General features: G+C 39.3%; 1 protein-coding gene across 1 annotated transcript in view; it reads left to right on the top strand.

The window, feature by feature from the left end:
- PTPRN2 (protein tyrosine phosphatase receptor type N2) overlaps positions 1 to 22,093 on the top strand; it is a 630,254-nt gene extending 608,161 nt beyond the window's left edge. The window contains exons 21-23 of the mRNA XM_041487587.1: positions 1,170 to 1,234; positions 17,181 to 17,254; positions 21,876 to 22,093. Of these exons, the coding sequence (XP_041343521.1) occupies positions 1,170 to 1,234; positions 17,181 to 17,254; positions 21,876 to 21,947 (211 nt within the window). The 3' untranslated portion in view covers positions 21,948 to 22,093. The remainder of the gene's footprint in view (positions 1 to 1,169; positions 1,235 to 17,180; positions 17,255 to 21,875) is intronic.
- The last annotated feature ends 355 nt before the right edge of the window (positions 22,094 to 22,448 follow it).

Raw genomic sequence — 22,448 nt, 5'->3', positions numbered from 1 at the left:
AAATATCTACCATGAGCTCAGGAGTTTTTGTTTTTATTTGGCTTGATTGCTGTCTTGTCTCTCATTATTCAGCTTAACTAATAAGATTGTGTCTTTGTTCCCTTCATAGGCAGAGGAAAAAAAATTATTACCACTTGCTCCTTTTCTCTAAACAATGATCTAGTAACTGAAAGAAAAAAAAATCTCTGTCTACAGAAATTAAGTTTCATAGCAGACTGTATACAGAATGCAATAACGTACCTCACGCTGTTCTGTTATTTTTTTCTTTCATTAATTCTTCTACACAAATTGAGCTATCAATAAAAATAATGGCTTAATTAATAAAACTACATACCAGCCTAATGGGTCACACATGTACCTTTGTGAAAATTTTGGGGAGGGAAAGAAAAAAAGCTTTTACTTAAAGTCTTAATTGTGTTTGCTAACAGCAGCTCTAAAAGAGCATCACGCTGGCAATTACACGTTGCTCTCTGAAAGGGACACAAGCTGCATTCAGATTAGAGAGCTTTGCCCCTCCTGAGGCTTGGTCTCACGTCTCTCAGGAAGGGCTATGGATATACAAAAGTTAAAGCTATTTCTTAAAATAACAAGATAATTCTTTCTGGTCATTGTTACTAGGGAAGAATTAAAGGGAAAGGTACAGAGAAAAAACAAACGACTCATGTATAGTAAAGAAAGATTGCAGTCCTCAGTAATTAAATATTTGTTCTTGGGCAGATCTCTGCATTCCCTCTGACCACTGTGCTCAAATGCATTCTGCAGCATTTTTTACTGTTCTAGATAAAGTTCTAGTCAAACTTACTCTGAGCTTTTCATCTCCTACATAAGTGACTGTAAGGTCACTATACGTACACTTTTTTAATAGAAATGGTGTCCTGGTTTAAGGGTTTCCACCGTTGTTTAAAATGCTTTTCTTGCAAAAACACAACTTGGCTTAAAAAATCAAAACAAAGCCCTGTTATCCGTGCAGGGTAGTAGTTAATCTTCCATAACCAGCTTGTGTTTATTCAGTGCAAGCTTTCTCTCCTCTCTCAGTACCCTCCTTTAACCCCTCATTCTCTCCTCTCCCACCATGTGTAACACTGTAACATTAAGGGCAGGTACCTTCATGTTGAGTCTAGATGCACACTGATAGGCTTTATTTTTTCTTTATCCTTTTCTTTTGGCAGCGATGGTGCGGGAAGAAGTGGAACCTACATTCTAATTGACATGGTTCTCAATAAAATGGCCAAAGGTGAGAATCGAAAGGCTTCTTACTTCCTCAGTACTGAAATATGTGCTTGTGTTGCCATGACAACAGTGGGGGAGCAAATTCACAGAAAATCTGAGAATAAATTAGAGGCAAATTGTACTCTTTCCTGAATGTTCTGTAGTTTTATTTTCATACCAAACACAAATGCTTTGTGAATGAGAGGTGTGTTTGTGCTGTTGAGAACTATTTGAATTTCTAAATTTATCATTTAAAGTAATTATTACCGTTTTTACAAGAGATGCCTTGGGGCTGCACAACCCTAATTTAGCAGTTACAGGATCTGGGTCCTGGGCTGTGTCGTGGCTGTTGCCCACGTGGGTGTTACCTGCCCCACCATGACAGTCAGATGTGAATATTTTCCTTTTTGGAGCTGCCCATTGCCACCAATGCGTGTAGAAATGGTGGTACCAGAAAGGGCCTCGGGTCTGGCACAGATTTGTTTCTTACAAGGAAAAAGACTGTAGTGAACAGGACAGAGGACTGAAAATAAATCTCCATTGCCAGTTCTGGCACTATCTGTTCAGTATTGAACAATGTATTTAACTTTTCTGTTTCTTAGAAGTCTCATCTGTGATATGTAATTTTATGATGTGGGAAATAATCTGTCAACTAAACATAAACTTGTTTGTTAAAATGAACAACCTACAGATTCCCTAGAAATTGGGACCATTCCCTTTTTTTTCCTTGATTGGTAAATTGTTCATGATGGGAAGTACTTGAGATACTCGGAAATAATCTTTGTTAGAACTGAACAAATTTTTAATGCTGATACTGTCTTCAGAAGGAAGGAGGGTGAGACTGAACATCTAAACCTGACCAAATAAACAAAAAGAAATTTGCCTTTATTTATTCTTAGCCTGAATTCTTAAGCTGCGTCTGGCATTATGCACACACGTGTATTTATTGAAAAAGGATTAGTTGTAAAAACATACTAATTTATAGAGAGAAACAATATTTAATTCTTTGAATTCTAATCTTTTACAGCATTTCTTTGAAGTCTTCCAACACAGACATATTTTTATATGTAGTTTAAAAATACTTTCCATGCTTTGCAGTCATCTGCTGCTGCATCCTGAATATTCCAGTCCTCTGGGACATGGTGGTATCCGGTCCCTTTGGAAAGAAGATTTTAGCTTTTCTTTTTTTTCTCCCCAGATTCTGTTAACATGTCTCATCAAACATGGACTGAATTTTCTGCCCGCAAGCATCATGTGGAACTTGCCACTGATGCTAAAAGAAGTTATATGTTTGTCTTCTCCTTTGCGCTGTACTGAAAATAAATTTTTCAGTGGGATGAGATTAGTTTTTCATGCTCGTTGGAAAATAGGTTTTTGCTCTGTGAAGGAATATGGAGATATTTCCAATGCTTGTTACTTGCCACGTGACAACCTAGACTTTAAAAATAGAAGCAATGGTACATCGTAAAATTAATGTGGACCTTTGTTAAGTGTTTGTTCACTCATTTCGGCTATCAGCAGTGAGAAGCCATAATGAAAACTAGATTTAAAGTATATGCAATTTATTGGCATATAGAAGTAAATGAGGAGTATTTTCTAGCTTGAGGCTTTCAGCCACTTAAGGGAGGGTTGACTTTGTTGTAAAAGCACTGAAGAATGCCATTTATTGACTCCATTGTACCATGTAATGTCAAATTCCATTTTAAGTGTGGGCTTAGCGCTGCACAATGCCAGACAAGTCATGTGAAACTGGCCAGAGAAAGGCGTCACAGGGCTTTTTGGAGATCGGTCACCCCCATTTTGTTCTTGACCTGCTCCCCTCTGCCCGTGGGGGTGTGCGACGCGAAATCCCCTGACCTGGTGCTTTGGCTGGAGTTTAAATGAAAGATCAAAGGGCAGAGCGGGCATCTCAGCCCTGCTGAGGTGGGCCTTTCCCAGGCTGTCACACTGTGCGGCCGCCAAAGGTTTTGTTCGGGCGGGAGCCGCGGCCCAGCCTGTGCGGCCGGGGCCCTCTTTGTCTGGCCTGAGAAGCTGGAGGCCCAGGTTGAGGATCCAATGTTCATCAAATGATCAAAGGCCTGAAGCCCTGGACATGAAATCTTTCTTTCCATTTCCTTTTCTTAGAGAATGAATTGCACGAGTGGCAAAGAATGCCCTTTCCAAAGCTTTTATGTGCAGTGCGAGGGCTAACTTCAGAGTCCTTCAGCGCTGAACATAAAAATGTAAGTGCACTTTCAATCTGGGCCCAGCTGCAGGGCCAGCATCGAGGAACCCTTCTTTCAAAAAGGCTTTTAAGGATTAAGGCCTTCAGTCTTTCAAAAAAAAAACCACCACAGACTTTTAAGAATAAACTTAGAATAATTTGAGTTTCTTGTTCCATGGCCTGGTTTATTAGAAAGTAGACAATAATGCATTTTTAAATCAAAGTAAATAGAGGAGTACTTAGTTTCAGCAGTGGGAAAGTAGAAAGCAATCAATAAATACCTTGGCTCTTTAGTGGGGTCTTTAATAGGTTGGGCAAAGGAGCTCCTTTTTCATGTAATGATTTACTTCCCTGAATTCTCTTAGACAGTTAACTGTAAATGCCTTTGTCATTTACAATTTCTTCTACTGCTCATTGAATTAGTGCTAACACTTAGTCTATTAAACGCGTTATAAATTCATATCTTCTACTACCCTGCTGTTGCCAACCGTCATACTATTTTAGATGCTGAAAACCACCAACAAGAGACCTGTTCCTAAAACCTAAAGCAGGGGAAAAGAAATCAAGTTGGGGAGGATTTTCTGTTTGACATCTGCCACATCAATTTGACGCCCCAGCCCCTTTGAGGAAGGGAATTTTGAGGAATGAAAATTTAAAGAAGCAAAGTATCTCAGCTCAGGGCACTTGCAGGACGGTAAAAGTTGGTAATGAGAGCAGAAATGCTCCCATGGTGTACTTGGAGGGTGAATTGAGCTGGTGGAAAGATGTGCAGGAGCTCACAGGGGCACTGGGACAGATTTGCTGTTGGGGGAGGTTCTTAATGAATTTCACTGTCCTCAGTGCAGTAAACGCAATGACTGCATCTGTGCACTTATTCCTAACATCCATATGAAATAATCTGAGATACTGGAATAAGCAGAGAGCACAGAGTGTCTATCCTGTGCTATCATTCCTGTGTCGTGTCAGCTGGAAGTTTCAATGCAAAGTAGATCCTTTTGTTTCATTGTTCCAATAATTAATGTAGCTATTTATCATAGAGTTTATTACTATAATTTTTTTTCTTTCTCGCTTCATATGCTATTGCCTAGAAAGTTTGAACAAGTTGATCCTTGAGGTCCCATTCCAACCTGGTGCTCTGTGATTCTGTGATACGTTGATCCTATGTCCATCAAGGCAATAAGAAAAATGAGACAGTGCTGAATCTGGCCTTACAGTAACACATTTTAATACTATTTAACATGTTTCAGTTATGGTACCTATTTAACTATGATAACTATAATATTTGTACATGGGTGTTAAAGTTTTAAGACAGTTACCAAATCACCTCTCATTTCAGTGACAGCCATCTTAGCACAAGCCTTAGTTTTTAGTTAGAAGCTGAGAAGTGATTTAGTGAGAAGAAGTGAGAAGTGATTTAGTTCAGCCCATGTGCATTTTCATGATTTAAATAAATACAAAAAATTATAATGGATTGTTGCTGTAGATAACAATGCTTGCTGGATTTTTCATAGGGACTGTTTCTCTGAGGCTGATTTCTGCTGAGAATTTCAACGTTCCTGATGTGTTTACAAGTTTTATCCTTTGTTACTAGGGAAGATAAGATGATTTAGATTTAGTCTACTTGATATTTCGTCCTCCCCTCAAACTCGCAATAATGCTGAGCTGATCAGATTTTTTCTCTTTTTGTGTGATCTAGAGAAAAGTCGAGAATTTTCTCATTTCATGTCTTTCCTGCAGGCTTATTGTAGTGACTAAAAGTGTGATATATTGCAAGACATTTTTATTGAGTGTTTTTGGCAAAAACACAAAAAAAAAAAAAAGAGAGAGATTATGAGTCTTCCCACTTTCATTTTTCTCAACTGTGAGGCTTGGATAGTGTAGATAATAGTTTGATTTTTAGATATTCATCCAGCCAGCAGCTGCTTAGGGTTTGCTGACCATCCATTTTCTTGTGTTTGAACTAGCTGAAACGAGATGAGTCAAAGGGAAGGCGAATATGAATTTTAAAATCCTTTTAAAGTATTGATTTCCAAATTCTAAAACCCAGCAAAAAAGATTTGATTTAGCAAAGCCGAACCAACGGTTTATTCTCTTGCATTCAAAGGCTTGGATTATAATTGATGAGCACACACACTCTGGCCAGGGCTGGCTGTGGAGGTTATCTCCCCAAGTCCTTTCCTTGCCCCTGCAACCCTATTGTCTGAGGGTCTTGTGAGTCAGCTCCTGAGCAGATGCAGTTTATACCGTGACATTTTAAGGCAAAACAAAAGATTCCTTAATTCGCCTTCTGACTCATCGTGATCAAATGATTTGGGCTAATCTGAACTCTTGCTGAGGTTTTGCTTATCTGCTGTTTGGATTTAACAATCATAATGAAGTTGTGGGGTTAGCTCCTCTCTGAAAGGATTTTATGAAAGGAAATGCTTGCCCATACTCGTGTTAAAATGGATTCAATCTGCTTATTTTTGAGTCCTTATGCAAAGTCTGAGAAAATTCTATTGTTCTGTTGTTCTGATACAAATCTGAGCTGACTATTTCTGACATGCTTTTGATGAATGAGGAAATATTTCCTCAGCCCAAGATCAAGCTTCTCCCATAAAAAAAAAAAATTAATGTACTGCTTTTCTTCAGAGGTTGAGAGAATATCAAGTGTAAATGGAAAAATTTCTTTTTCCTTTTTTTTAAGGTAATAATAGTTAGAGGGTCAAAAAGTGGGATTAGAAATAGGTGGTATTCTAGGAAAACAATTTACAGCAGAAAAACTCAGGATTTAAAAATATAATTGTTTTCAGGGTCTAAATTTGAATTAATTACATGCCTGGTCTTTGAGATTTGGGTGAGACAGATTATTATCTCTAGGAACACAGAAGAAAAAATAGAGAGCCAAAAAATTGGGGTTTGTTTTGTTTACTGTTGTGCTGTCCCCAAGACTGCCTCAGTTCTCAGCAGCAGTAATGCCAACCATGTACATCTGAAATGCTGCTGTTTCAGTTTCCAAAGGAAGCTGCTCGTGCCCATGTAAACATATCATATGTTATAAGGCTGCTTTTTCCAATGAGCTGCATTTATGTATTGTAACTTTTATGTAATGAGTTACCCTGGAAACACAATTAGGCAAATAGTGCTCGTTCTTGCAGCCTTTCCCAGCAGATAATTAATCACTATGAGAGCTGGGCCCCCAGCTACATGCACAAGGGTATAGGGAATGTATAGGATAGTTTTTCATGGTCCAGCCTGAGGTGCTCAGCAAACTCTTACTGTTTAGAAAAAGCTGTTTAAAATAGTGTTCATTTCCTTTGAAAAGCACATTTGGACATCTGATGCTTTAAAGCTTTTTGCATGTTATTGCCTGTATGGAGTCATCAATTAATAGTTCATAAAAGGAAGATAAAAATGTAGCATGTTCTACAAGCTTCTGTTCTGAAATGAATTAGTGACCATGGGGAAAGTTCTTGGTTCTTGGTTGATGTTTCCCACTGTATGTTATATGGTCTGCATTTTTAGGCGGTTTCCTTTACAGAATATAAAGATTTCAAGCAAAAAGCAAACATGTTATTGCTACAATTTCTTTGGCTTTTTTTAAAAATATATATAGATATAATTTATTGGTCAGGGATTACCCTAAAAGATCCATATTTCTTTAGTTACTTGATATTCTGAGGATTTTATGGGAAACGACTTCGGAGTAGGAAAGTATGGCAGAAAGCAATCCTAATTATCCAGGGTTAGGGGCAAATGAATTGTGAAGAAAGACTGATCAGGCATGGGCTGTTCCTTGGGAGAGGGAGCACGAAGGGGGGTCCCCACAGAGTGCTGGAAGACCCTGAAAGAAATGTATTGATGTCAGTAAGCAGCTTGAGATAGTGACTAATTTGAAAACAAGAGGTCATTGACTGAAACTAAGGAGGAGACAAGCAGATAAGGAATTTGTGCGGCGTTTTTCCCACCATGGGTAGGTTAGGATATGGAAAAGTGGAAAAGCTGGGTCACAGAAGTCCTGTGCTCCTGCTTTGAAAGCAGCTGGGCACATGTTTGGAAAAGGAAGTTTATGTACAGGGAGTGAAACCATTTATTTTTCGGTAGCTAATCTCATGCAGCAGAGGAGTGTTCAATTGACCATTGGTGGTCTTCTGCCTGTAAAGGGTACACTTTGGTACTAAAGTGTAGTTATTCCACAGTTCCTAAAGCTGGACCAGTTTAGTCACTTTTAAGGATAAACTCTGTTTAAAGAGTTTGTCCTTATTTATGAATCCATAACAGTTGCATCTTTTATTCAGGTCACTCCATGTACTGTCTTGTGAGAGCTTTACCACCTACATGCAATGTAAAATGAAACTAATGTAAAATGTAGTTCTTACAATTTAATAGATTTATGTAGGCGAGCTACTTCTGTGTCTCCTGGAAAGAAAATGCATATTTTCCAAAGGGGGCTTCAAGATTTTTTTAAGGCCAAGTGAGACATGTTCTCATAAATGTCATTTTTGCAATAAGCATCTTAACTTTGTTCGTGTTCGATTCATCACGTGGAGATCAAATGCCTTCCAGGTAATGTACCAAGAGTTTCTGGAAGAGATACTAAAAGCAGCAAATTGTGTAAAACTCCATGGGAGCTGATCCTGGGGAACACCTATTAGCAGGAAGTAACAGCACATTTACAATGCTTGTTCTGTATGTGCTTTGTGTATGTGTGTGTGTCTGCACATGCACACGTAAGTTGAATTTAGATGCATGCACTGGTATTTTCTACAGTGACAATAGGTGATTATGGGATATTTTACCCCATATGGAATAAAACTCATTAGCATCTATTTCCGTAGCAGTTCTTATGTAGTAATTTAGGCATATTCATTTTACTTTTAACTTCTGGGGAGGGTGGAGGAAATCTAATTGTAAAAGAGAAACAATTCCTATCGCGTATAGAATGTGATGTGACAATTCTCACACACAGTGGAAGTGAGGAAGGATTGGTCCTCAAATTAGCATCCATTTGCATTCAGTTACAATGAGTGGTTTCTGCATGTTTTTTTTTCTGCATTGACAAAGGATATTAACTTAAAAACTGACATGTCAGCAATGAATTTCTATCCCTGAAAGGCTGTTCAAATTAGTGTAAAACTTAGAAGCATTATTTTCCTGTATCATTTTTTAAAATATTAGATTGTACCTATGTCTTCCATCTTCAGGGTCACCTTCCTTTGGATTGTGTACTGACAAAGCCATATCACATTTGTACATTTATTGCATGCAATCTTTGAGTATTAATACAAAATGTGTAAACAGTAACACATTATGTAATGCATATATGTAATGTATACTCTGTGTGTGTATGACTGTCACAATAATTTTAATTACTTTGCTTTTATTTAAGCACTCCCTTCTCCACTTACATGCTTGCTTTGCCCATTGGGTACTTCTGTTGAAGTTGTTTTGGTTTGGTTTTCTTTTTAATAAAGGTAATGCAATTTTAATTTGGGTTTTTAGGTGCATAGAAGCACTTGTGTATTTTGTCTGAAATTACAGACAGTTCACTGACTCAGGCAGAGGCTGGGTCCATCCCTAACTACACACACACACACACAGGTTTTGTTCATCTCAAAGAGTGAATAAGCTTATAATGAAAATGCCAACCTGAATACATTAATCTTTTTTGTTATCTTTAAAAGTGTACCCCTCACTAGGATTTTGCTGATGCTTTTCTCTTTCCATGAAAGTGTCAAATGATCCTCCTGGCCAAGAGCAGAGCTACAGCAGCAGACATCTGGATAACTACAAATGAAAATTGCTTTTATTTTTGTAGTTTCTAGCTGATGTTCAGGCCGCTTTTTTATCTCTAATACTTACAAGCGTTTTTTATTTAGTGGGCACTTAGACAATGCAAGTTGAAGGAAGAAAATACTCTTGTTTCTTTGCATCAGAGCATTTTGCAAACAGCAGTTACTCATAGGACACATTTTTCACTTCCATGGCCTTCACTACACTGTACTGCTGGTTTATCTTTTTATTGTGGTTCCATGTTGCCTTTCTTCTGTCATTTCCCTCAAAATCACCAAATGTGGAAGTAAAGGAAATACGGAAGGCTACAGACACAAAGCAGAGATCTCAAACATTGTAAGCTTTAGCAGATTCTAGCATTTGTGAATCCAGAAGTGAAGAGCAGAAACTCAGCTCTTTTCAGCCCAGGTTCATTCCAGCTAACTTTAGGAATATAAAACATCCAGTGTTAAGCATCTCACCTAACCTAGTTGTCTGGGTCTCCTCAGTCATCAAGTGGAACGATAGACACCTCTGGAGGGTAATTCTCAGGTAAATGAATTGCCCATCAGAGCTTACCCTCTCTCTCTTAGCTGTTGAGAGAGGAGATGACTAACTCCAATTCCAACTTCAAGGATGGCTGGAGTAGATGAGATGAGGTTGGGCCTTTGAGACTAAGCTAGTTAGTAAATATTACCGGTTTGCTATTAAAACTAATGGTCAGTGAAGAAGTGGTGTTACACTCCCCCTAGTTATGACCCTTTTCTCTTTAATCAGATTGAGTTTGCCCCTCATATGGTGTGATTAAATGTTTTGCTGCAACATTAAGTACTCAATGGGGCAAACACTTGCTGGGGCAGCTACATGAGCCTTCCTTTAGAAGCTCTCAGTGGGAAGCTGGAGACATGTAGGGCTTTAGGAGATTTGCAAATCTACAGCATATCTGTGCTATGTCCAGATACATTAGACATTGGAAACAGCATGGCTGTGACAGTGTAATAGTCCATGAGTGCTGATTTATCCTTCTAAGTCCCCAGAGAGGCCACTTCTGTCTCTATACACTAAGGCAGACAGAAGTGTAGATGGGTATGTTTGTGTATTGGGCTCCTGACAGACCTGGATCTATTTACTGTTTGTCCTTCGGTCTCCATAGTTCACTATCCCCTTGCTGTGGCAGAGCTGAATGCAGAAAAGTGGCAGAAAATGCAGTACCAAAGAAAGCCTCTTTGTCAGTCTTCAGATGGGGAGGGAAGAAAGGCGGCGTGAAGGCGCTGCGCGCGCGTTTGCTCTGACCGTGACGCGCCACTTTTAGACATGAGTCATGCAGCCGTCACCCAAACATGACAAACACTTGTGTTCTTCCTAAACACTGGCACACTGTGGTGAGACAGCTTAGTGTCCTCACTGGCACTCTATTGTTTCCCCTTATTTTCTTTCTCAAGTGTGTTTTTGCTGTCTCACGTTATCGCAAGTGTATCTTCCGCATCTCTCCCAGCTGCCTGGGAACACTGAGCCATGCAGGATCCGAGGCCAAAGGCTGTGATCAGCAGCATCCTGCAAACACTAATTGGTTCTTTTTCAGCTTCTAACAACAACAGCAGAAAGAAGTGTAGTAAAGACTGTCCCTTCAAGATTTTAACAAGCTAGTTTTTAATCCTAGCTAACAAGTCCCTTTGCCCTTCAAGGCCTAATTCAAAATCTATACAATATAATAAATATAAAAAGATGCATTAGGCAGGTAATATCTGACTAGAATGAAGCTGAATACTTTCTGCTACAAAAAGAAAGGCGTTTGACGGGTCATTTCTGTGTTGTTCTTAGTACTCCATTTTTTTTCTGTTGGGATAAATGCTTATTCCCACACTGATCATCATAATTTCCTGAAGGAGAAATTGTAAGGTGCTAATAACCCCCCCTTTACAACTGCTCAGCACAACTCCTACCTCACATATTCAGTATTGTGATCACTTTATGGTCAATGAGAACAGAAAGAGAGCTGAGAAAGGTGCAAAGGGTATTGGGAAGGAAAAAAAAAAAAAAAAGAGGATCTATCTAGGTCTTCACCTCTCTAGTATCCAAGTGCCTTATAGTCATTAATGGATTTGCTTTCATAACAACTCATTAGGTAGGGGAAAAAGAGGTTCATTTTATAAATGATGGTGTGAAACATAGGGTGAATTTAATGATTTAGCCCAAGTGGCTAAATCATTTAGCAGGAAGTCAAAATCTCAGTCTGGAAGAGAACTGAAATCTATCTAAACATAGCCCCTAATGACCAAGCCAGCCTTTAGGAATCACAGTAACAAATTTATAGCTGTTCTACAGAGTTATATATTTTTGAGGTATATCTGGAAGTTTTTCCCAACTATAAAAATCCTTTTTAATTTAATATTTATGAGCAAAATGTATTTGTGAAGCATTCACAAAGAAAATTCTTGACTTTGGGCTGTTTAAAAGGAAACCCCCCACAAATAACTGCTTTGATGAAGTATTTAAACATCATTTTATTTTTATAAATACACAGGAAATTCAGAGCATCTAGAATCTAAAATATTCCTTTTAAGACAGAGCTTTAATATAAAATTCTATCAGTCTCACAGAATCTACACTGCACTTTTCATTAGTACTGAATAAAATAGAACATTTGACTTTGCTTTCAGTGTATGTTGAAGCCTATTACGTAAAAATCTCAAAGATTACCTTAATTAAACTAAAACTTCTCATGCATTTATGTAACAATGGTGATTGTTCTTAAAACTGAAAAAAAAACCAACTCAGCACATTTTCAGATGCACAAACTCTGTAGTTTGCTGAATATGAAAAAAAACTTTTTAATGATTTGCCTTCATTTTTTCTTCCCAGCTGATACATTTAGAGATGTTAGTCCTCTTGACAAACATTGTCATATTCCTGTGCCATCATAGTGACAGCAGTACTGCTAGAGTGTGGAATGGACCATCCTCCACTGAGTGTTTCTCATGTGTCTTGTGCTTAGCAAAATAGGACCCCTGCCATGTCTAGGGGAATGAGAAGAGAGGGAAGCTTTCATTATTATAGTCATAAAACTAACATTAGGTAATTCACAGTGATTTTAAATATTGTGAGCTGCTGGTCACCTCATGGAGCCTATTGCAGCAGAATTAGGCTGGGTTGTTATTTATTGCAGGAGAAAAAGGGAATTTACCCATGTTTTTATGACATGCTGGATACTCCACTTACACAACTGTCTAAGGGCAAACACTTTAACCCCTTGAGATCTGCTAATCAGGAGCACCAGCTGCTAAGTGCCAGCATGCATCCAGCATTCATGCCTGCGGGGAGAAAAAGGGCTGCAAAGGATATGACCCTAAACTTCAGAAACCTCTTCTCTCCTTGGGGGCAAAATATCATTCAGCTTGCATCTTCTCCTGTTTTCTTTTAGTTTATCCAGTTAATGTTCCTGATGTGGGTTGTTGTGCACTCACTGTGAATGCTTCAAGCCTTTAGGAAGATGATAGTTAATTACTGAAGTTAAAATCTGGCTTGCACTGGTGGGGAAGTGCTTTCAGAGGTATTTACTCAGCCAGCTCACTGAACTGCTAGGGGCAGGGGGAGGCTGGCAGTATCTGGCTCACAGTGTATTGCTGCAAATGTATGTTCTGTTAAAAAAAAATAGCACATTGCACAGTCATTTTTCACAATTCTGTTGGTACAATATTAGCTCAGTCTCACACTAAGTTACATTTGTATGTTCATTTAAAACAAGCAATGAAATCCATTGTGAAAAAGCCTGTCACATACACAACCCAAATTTATTCCCTGCAAAGTAAGATACAGTCAAAAGGTGAAAAGGCAGTTCTTTACTGGTTTTATCCCTCTCTTTAACTTCTGAAACCAGTGGCAGATACATATATATTGGTGGGAAGAAAAGACTAAAAATACTGTATTTTTGACATATTTTGTTTTCTTTTCCAAATGTAACTTGCTCTCCAGCCTAGTATTTTTAACCCTTCCTGTAGATTGTTGTATGCCAATAAATTGACATCTGCATCTATTATTGGACTTAATAGTTTAGAAGCCTAAGCAAAACACTTCCAATAATTGTATATCCTTGAAATCAGTAGATCAAGCTTGTCTAGCTTTTGCTCTGAACCACTACATCAAATTTAGTTTGTGTGGGCTTTCCAGATAAACAATGCTTCAATGCCTTAGCAGTGTGTGGATATTTTGCAGCCATCTCAGTAAGAGCATGATTTGACCCTAATGTCCTTAGATACAATAGTCCTCTTTCCCGATGTCATGTAGCATATGCTGTAATTTTTGCCACCTGAACTGGCTCAAAAACATAAATAAATTGTTATTGGGTACTGTAGAATGTAATGCCATATTGTCATACTCCCAGATGAAAGAGAAAGCCTCAGCATGGCAAAGAAAGTGTTGAATTTGTGTCAGATTTCAGCAAAATAATTCCAAAGAGAGTTGAAAGTTCATGCTGCCCTTAAACACTGAGCTCTTCTCACCTGTGAAGGCAGGTTGGGTTCAGACCTCCCTTTGTGCCTTGAAAATCTCTTTCTTTGTCTGTGTCTGTCACCAGAAAACTTTTTACAGACTATTGCACATGCCAGTGGTAGTGAGCTGAATTTACATAATCCAGCAGCGGAGTATCCTAAGCTTGAATAGAAAAAAGCCCTCATCACAAAATGAGGTTTAATAGAGGACTAGCAATATATATTTAAACACATTTGTTTTCGTCACAACAAGGGAATAGATGCAGAACATGTGGATGCAGAGGAGGAAGAGAGGCTTACTCATGTAGAGAGAGAACAAGTCATGCTGGCTTTTTCCTATGCCATTGATTTCATCTCCTGTCCTGTGAATTTTCTTGTTCCAAGATGTTTTTCTTCTGAAACAGCGTCCTGTCTTTGCAGCACTAAGTTTCATTGATCAGTCTCTCCAGGCACTTACGTATTTCCCATCACTGTAGTATTCAAGGCATTCAGAGGTGGAAAAAATGGTGTAGCAAACCAATCCCTGTCTCTGCTTTGGATTGTCTCTAAGCCAATGGCATCTCAACAAGACACTCGATTTGCTCTGCTTTTCCTTAAAATTACCTATGGCTGAGGACATCTGAAATGCTTTTGGGTGACCTGCTGGTCACAACACATGGACTAGGGGCACTAGTGAGTAAAAACTGATGTTTTAGGGACTTTACTGACAAAACGCTTTAGAACAAGCTTCCCATTAAGCACACCAGCCCACTAGGACTGTTCTTATGTTCCAGTGCACGCATATGCTTTGGTGTTTTGCTAAATCAGGATTTTTTAATCAAGTGTTGTTCGTACTATTAGTCATGTCATTCCCTTAATGATGATAAAAAAGCAAACATCAGTTCACTAGTAAATGCTGCAATCTGCATCACAGAAATGGAGGAATTAACTCTTTCAAAGGTAAACACAAAAGCCTGTCTGGCCATTAAAGAGCATAACTCTGTCTTGTCATAAACCTTTTCTCTTTTTGTCCTGAGGGAAGAGTATTTTCAAATAAAGATCATCCCTCAGTGGTGGGAGGACATACATGTTCCAGTCATGGGTACTTGAGCTGCCAGCTGCAGTGGGAGGATCTCTGGGTTCATGCTTGCAGCATACACCTGGGAAGCTCAGAACTGTGGATAGCCTTGTCCATGGATTGCAGTGTCATAAATATTTCTCGTATCTTACTTTCTGAAAGGAGGATTGCTCTTACTTTGAACCAAGATGCTACTGGAAAGTTTTATTTCCTGGTAATCAAATGAGGCTATGAGTGAGGCTGTAAAGCATGTGCAGCACTCACACAGCTCTGCTTCCATTCACAGCTGTGGTGGAACAGGAAAATCCCCTGTAATTGCACATGTGTGTGTGAGAGTAATCACTGAAGAGAGTTACTGTGTTACACCAGTGTTAGGGTTTGTGAAGAGGGTACCTTTAGTGATGCTTTCCAGATGAATTGCCACTGCAAAACCTGAAACAGATTTAAGGTTTAATTACTGTCACTGTTATCAGACTTTACAGTGTATCTAAGTATTGCTTTGCTCTGTTGTAAGGAGATTTGGGAGTTTTTAATTTTAAAATAAAACCTTCTATTTTTTTTTTTCCAAGCTCATCCGTGTAAATCATGGGGAGGGGTGGGGAGCAAAAGGCATGCAATGTCCCAGCCCGTGGTAATTAGCAAAACTGTCTGTAAGATACCACTTCTAAGTTTTCACTATTCTATTTACTGAAAGAATTCATTCCATTTCTGATACAGCTGAAGAACATATTTTCATTTATTTGAAGAACATATTCCAAATTATACTTGTAGAGTTGATGCTATTTTTAAATATAATTTAATATTTTTATCAAGGAAACCTAATGAAATCATTCACTATTTATTACTTTTCTGAATTTTTTGAAAGATGGTGCTGAGCTATAAAGTTGAGTTGGGTGAATGAGGAGGTGCATGATGTTTGCATTGATGTGAGCCCAACTACAGGTAGACAAGTCCTTAAATTGCAAGAGTTGTAGGAAGAGTGATAAGTGTTGGGTCCAGTTCTGCAAATCCAGTTCTGGGAATTCAACAAGTATGTGTCCTAGACGAGTACAAGTTCCATTGCAGCAGCAATGCTCTAGGTGCATGGCCCACAAGTTGGCCACTGAGACCCCTGTGAATATTTGGGAATATTTAAATGCCTCCAGAACGAAGTCTGAAATTGTTAGAGGATGGCTCAGGAAATTTGTAGGACCAGGCAGCAGGAAGCAGTTGACAAGTCTTCTTCAGAGCACACCATTGAGTATCCCTTGAAACAGAGCAGATTCCAAAATTGTGGCCAATCCCTGCCCTTGATAAACCATCCAATGACAAAAGTGAATGTACAAAAAAAAGGAGAGACCTGAGGTCAGCACGTTTCCAAGCTCCTGTAGCTATGGGCCCACAATAGCCCTAGGAGAATGAACAGCCACCCAGGGCAGTAGGGCACAGTGGAGCAGGGATGGGGTGGTTACACTGGCATTAGGGTGACCCCCTGCCCATCTGCCTGGTGCCTTGGTACTGTGACATGTTCTTGCAAGATGCAGAAGGGAGCAGATACAAGAAGGCCAAATTCTGCATGTGAACTTTTCACCTCAAAGGATTTCCAGCCAGGCTTCTATTCTTGAAGCTCATACAGGAAGGACCAAAATCCTGATTCCCCCTCAATCCCTTCATAAAACATCAGATTAGGCGCTTAAGGAGAATGAGGAGGGTGGTCTTGAAATATCAGTCACTGGAGGAAATTGAGGAGGAAATCAGCAACTCCCTGTCCCCTTCCTTTCTCTAATCTTTGTGGATTATAAGAAAGGGAAGAGGTTCAAGGACTTGCTTTGATCTCCATAGTTCAAGTGTTGAAAGGAAGCTCCTCCATGTCCATGGGGCAGGGAGGCAGTCCCAGCCAGGCTGTCTGTGCCTGCTTCACGTGCCCTGGTGCTACCCATGGCTCCAGGGCAGCCGTGTCCAGACACCCAGAGTAGAACCTAAACAAAATGCCATAGACTGGCCAGGTGAAACAGTGACCACACAGCAAGGTGGTCTGACAGGTCCTGAACTAGGAAGTCACAGACAGGTTTTCTGGATGTCAGCTGCAGGTTACAAAAGGTCACCTAAATCTTGTTTTTACAGCATTAATCTTTGTGTGGTTCAGGTCCTTAATTCAGTGCATACTCTTAGAAGTGACAAAGGGATGCTCAGTAGCATTGCCATGACAGACCCTCAGGTTCCACAAAATATATTCTGCTCTGGTGCAGAGACATTTTTAAGAATTTGTTTTTCTCTGGCTTCTCTTGAATTAATGTTAGTAAAAGGTGCCCCAACCTCTTATTTTTCTATATGAAGACAAAAATTGCAGCTGCCTGCCAAGTCTGCTGAGAGATGGATGCAATAATTTTCAATTGGACTGTTAGCCCAAAGGGAACCCGATAGCAAGAGATTGACAGATGCAGCATGGATTATCTTGTGCTCTGAACTCAGCCCAATTTGTGGTTTGTTGCAGGTGCTAAAGAGATTGATATTGCTGCTACCCTGGAGCACTTGAGGGACCAGAGACCAGGCATGGTCCAGACAAAGGTACTGTCAATAAATCCACTGGGATTTTAAATACATTAAAGGTCTTTCACAGTAGTTGTTTTCATGACAGAAGAGAAAGGGTATGACCTAATTTAACACAGGTCGCTTGCTGATTACTCTGTTTGGCTCCCTACCAACTGAGGTTTATTTATGTTGGAGATTTATCTGGGTTACTTTCTTTGGTGTTTACTGTTCTTTCTTGTAACATCTCCAGCATCTATCTTGATTACCATATATGAAGGGCAGTCAAGACAACAATCTATAGCCTGCTAAAGAAAATGTGCGTTTGAAAGAATGTTCTTGCTTTCAGCCTGAACTATGGATTATTTTCTTAGAGTATCTGTGCTTAACTGTGCATGTAATATTTTTAAGCTTCTACTCATTAAAGAGAATGTAACTGCTGCATTTGATATTTTTTTCTGAAAAAAATAACTCAGAAGTTTTGAATTAAAGGAAATAAAGTTTTACAGGGAATCAAGTAATTTTTAGTATCTTTGAATGGAGGAGCTTGCATCAGCCTTTATGGATGTAACATGGTAACTATATTTTTACACTTTGGTGAGATGAATGCCTAACTCTCAAATTCCTGTCAGTTGTAATAGTTTTGACATTTTTTCTACAGTGTAAAACTTCTAAACATAGTAGCTGATGGTGCAATTCTAGTCTCTTAAATAAGAAATGAAACTTTCTGTTATTAACAATTCCAGTGATGTATGGAATGATATTGTGGGATATGTGCTGCAAGTTAAGAGCTGCAAATATGACAGTAAAAAAACTCTTTCATGGTATGAAGGTGAAATAAATCTGTTTATGGCCTTATAAAATGTCAAATGATAGTTATAGTCCCAAACTGAGTAACAAGAGCAATGGGACAGCACTCTGTCTTGGCCAGGCTGGAACTGATAGGGAATTCTGCAGTGTTTAGGGAGTTGAAATTGCTGAGGGGCAAAGGTGAAATAAATGTGTGTTGCAGAAATCATTGGTTCATAATTTTTCCTGAATCTCTTCCCGATTATTTTATTTCCCACTAATACTAGGGCAAAATACTGCTGAAGAACAGCTTGGGGAATGTTAATTATTATTACCAATTAAGTAAGTGCATGAAAAATAAAGATGAGCCAGTCAAAACTTAACTAATCTTTATCTGCAAGGAAGACATAAAATTGCACAAGTCTTTCTTCTGCTTTGATTGTTCCAACTGGAACAAAAGGCAAATAGCACACAGTATCCAATGTCATATATATTTACTCTGAGGTAAGATGCAAATACTGGACTACTCTGCAAATGCATTCAAAATATGTCGCAGCTCTGTGGCAACAGAGAGCTCAGATTCCAGTTTTCTTTTCAGGGCAGAGAAATTATGGCTTATTGCCTTCAACAGAAGGAAAAACATCGCTCCAGAACCAAAGAATGAGGTTATGTGAACAACTTCTCCTACTTAGCTCAGCAATAGTTACCTGAGTGCCATGAAAACCTCCCTCAAGACATGGTTTTTCCCTCCAAACATTTGTCTGGAAGAGCTCCAGAAAACAAATGTATCCTGTGTTTTCATCCAGGATGAAAAATTTTCTCAGGATATTGCTTATCTCTCCTCTTGCTCCTTCTTCCATCATTGTCATTTTCTCAAAACCACCCAAATAACTTATTCAAGCTAATGTCTTGCAAATTATAAATATCTGGTTACATGCTAGCAATGCATGATCCCCAGAGAATTTTTCTGATGGATTTAAACAAACCCCTGTGCTTTCCCAACTGAATACAAATGAGGAGTATTAGACTCTTGGAGTAATTTAAAACGATGGATTAAAAGTCAGGTTAGAAATGCCAATTACAGAATATCCCTAGGCAAAATAAACACCAACTTCCTTCAGCAATGTTATTTTGTTTCCAGCAGGCAGCGCTCCACCTTTCCAATAGGCATGGGAAAGATTTGTTTGCAGCATTTTGTCTTCTGGAAAGGATCTTTAATTCAGAAGCACTGTATATAATAAATTGTAATGAAATTATCATAACGACATTCTGTATTTCTGAGAAGCATAATAGAGGGTTTGTGGGTTTGTTGGGTTTCTTCTTTTTTTTTTTTTTTTTTGGTAGGGAAATTGTAAAATAGAATTGATATGTCACATATGAGAGGAAAAAGTAATGAAGGAGGAAGTGTATTCTCTGTGATGGGAATTTTTTTTTTCCTGTCTCCTATATCCTCTCACAATCTATAATAGTAGATAGATTCCTTACTGTGTTATATATGCTACATGAACTCACTTTGTTTTTCTGGGAATTTTTATCTATAGACTTAATGAAACATAGCCATAGTTATTTTTATTAAGTATATTCTTGTCACCTCTGCATTATAGGTGAACTGACACCACAGAATGTCTGTCCAGCTCTGTTTTCTAGGCAAAGCTAGATGTTAAAATTCATCTCCAGGCAGTCTTGTATATGCAAATAGAATATGTGAATGGCAGTGTAGCTGTACAAAACAACAAACTGATCTCCTTTAAAAATTACTGACATTAATTTGCTCTAACTGCAATTGTCCTCGTGGAAAAGTGTGGAAGGTGTGGAAGGTGTGGAAGGCTTTTCCTGGGAGGGTGGTGATGCACATCAGTGGAAGCTGCACTCCCTGCCTTTCGCCTGGGTGTGTTATGCAGAAGGATGGAGGGGGAAGAGCTCAGCTGGCCATGGACAGGCCATGTCCCCACACATCTCGTGTCTGCTCTGCTGTCCCTTTACTGCAGTCAGTTCTGAGCTCTGGCTGTGCAGATTATGCTCTGTGAATTGTTTTGCCTCAGTCACTAAGGTCTCACTGCCTGTTGCTCAGTCCCTGGGCGAGGCAGACACTCTTTCTCAGGCTTTTTGAGCTGGTACAAGCACCCAGTTTAGTTCTGCCCCAAAATGACCCATATTTGTCCTCTCTGACCCTGCTGCTCTTCAGCTCCTCACATACTCATTGTGCTCCAGTTAAAATACAACTGATGCTCCTGGATGGCCCCCAGTATTCCCAGTGTTTCCTTTAATTGCAGACAGTGCAGGGAGCCTTAGGAAGTCATGCACACTATTTTCAGTGCCTACTGAGGATGAGTCCTACTCTTTAGGGTGAATTGATGTCTGATTAAAAGCTGTTGGCTGCAGTCCAGCAAGTGTACATGGATGCCACTTTGACAGCACCAAGCAGACAGCAAAATTCTTGAATGGCAGTGTCACTGAGAAATTATTCTGAGTTTTATTCTGCTTTTTCTGCTCTGGCACTGTGCCCATCATTGCTTCTCTGAAGCATCTCCACATGGGAGCTGACTGCAGTTGGGTGAGACAAGGCAGAGAAGGCTGGCACTGGATTGCAGAAATTAAGAGTCAGCTGCCTTTCTGAACTATGAGTTGTACATCTGTATTTTGTTCTTTCACCCTTCCTGTACATTTCTGCAGTAAAATGAAACACTGTGGAAAATTAATGTTATTGGTTCAGTGATCACTTTTGGGGGTGGCTGTGTTCTGTAACCACCCCACACAGCCCCTGGCAGCACCAACTGAGATGCCAGAGGTACAGACCTTCAGACACAGGCAATATCCCAGCAGTGATCTTGGGATGCTTTGCAGGGTGCATCTCAAACCTACATCCTCAGAGTCGGTTCCTCAGCAGCTCTTGACCCCAGCTGGCTTAAACCTCTGGAGTACTTCCAAAAAATCCAGGAATTTCTCCACAGTCCTTATCTGGTGTCTTTGATTTGCCTATATTTTGAGAAAACTTTCCACTGGAAAGTCTCAAACTCCAAATCACCCAGGCAGTTATTTCAGTAAGCTAAATTACTGAGAAAAAAATTACTTGCTTGGAAAATATAACACCTGTTAACCTTGAGAATTTAAAACTGCTTTGTCCTTCTGTAGGACTACACAGTTCAGGAGTGTGTTAGGGTTGCACTTAGAAGAAGTAGCCATTCACAGCTGTGTCCTTCACACCTCTGCCAACCCAGCACAGAAGCTGGTAGATCATTTTGGTGTTGAGGTTACAGTAAATTAATAGCAGAGAAAAGCCTTCCCAAGTATTTCTTATATAGGAGTGGTCTTAACAAAATTGAGTAATTTGTGAGTGTGGAAAGGACATTAAAAAGAGAGGTTTAAAAAGATCAATGACAGGTAAGCCAAAACCCAGATATTGTTCTATATAATAGATATCAGGGGAAGAGATATTTATTTTAGATTCTTTCAACTAGAAACAGTCCTGAAAAAAGCCAAAGTCTCTGCTTTACAGCCTCTCACTTTCTTCATATTTCAATAATGTATTGAGTTCCCATCTCTGTGGCAGAAGGAAATGGCTGGTGATCAGCTACTCCCAAACCCTTCTGACCATGCAATGGCAATATATCATCCTGTCCCAATAGCTTGGGTTCTGCTACTAACATTTTTCTCCATTAAAATGACTCCGGCTTTGAGATGCTGTCAAACATGTTATATGACATCAATAATCCCAGAACATTTTGTTCCTTTCCATTGCAGTGTACAGTTCATCCTGCATATTCATATTTTTAACAATGTCTTGAGGACGTTCAGCCGCGGAATAGAGCGCCAGGCTTTGTGGAAAGTGTTTTGTTTTCTTATTCAGGGTGTGCATTTGTTCTCTCCACAGGAGCAGTTTGAGTTTGCTTTGACAGCGGTGGCAGAGGAAGTGAATGCAATACTCAAGGCCCTTCCCCAGTGAGCAGCTCAGTCTCCTGAAGGTTCCTGCAGAATCCATCCCTCGTTTTCCTCATCCTCAGTCCCTGTGAATGTTCTTGGAAATCGTGACCTGACCTTAACTGTGTATCTTCTGTTGTAACCACATAGTTATAGGGTCCTTACAAACTGCTTTAGCTGGTAAAAGTTCAACAGTTAAAATGTGTATTCTGTTTTTTTGGGGTTTTAAACAAATTTTTTTAAGTACATCAAAGCCTCGGATTAAGTGACAGAACAATCCATCTAATTCCTCCTACATCCTTGAAGCCCTGAATGTCACACTTTGAAAGCACACATTCATGTTCTTAATAGCAAATATACAATATTGTGGGTAATTAGTGCAGTCAATATAGTCTCAGAAAACAGTGTCCTGTTATATTTTGTAACTTCTCAAAGACTGAATAAGAGTGAGGGCCTGAAGAGGATGGTGATTGTTCCCATACAGTGCCAAGCTGGAGCACTAAACAGTGCTGTGGGTGTGAGCAAA

The sequence above is a fragment of the Pyrgilauda ruficollis genome, unplaced genomic scaffold (assembly GCF_017590135.1).
Source record: "Pyrgilauda ruficollis isolate IOZ18807 unplaced genomic scaffold, ASM1759013v1 scaffold12, whole genome shotgun sequence".
NCBI lineage: Eukaryota > Metazoa > Chordata > Aves > Passeriformes > Passeridae > Pyrgilauda > Pyrgilauda ruficollis.
This window is presented reverse-complemented; position numbering and strand designations above follow the sequence as displayed.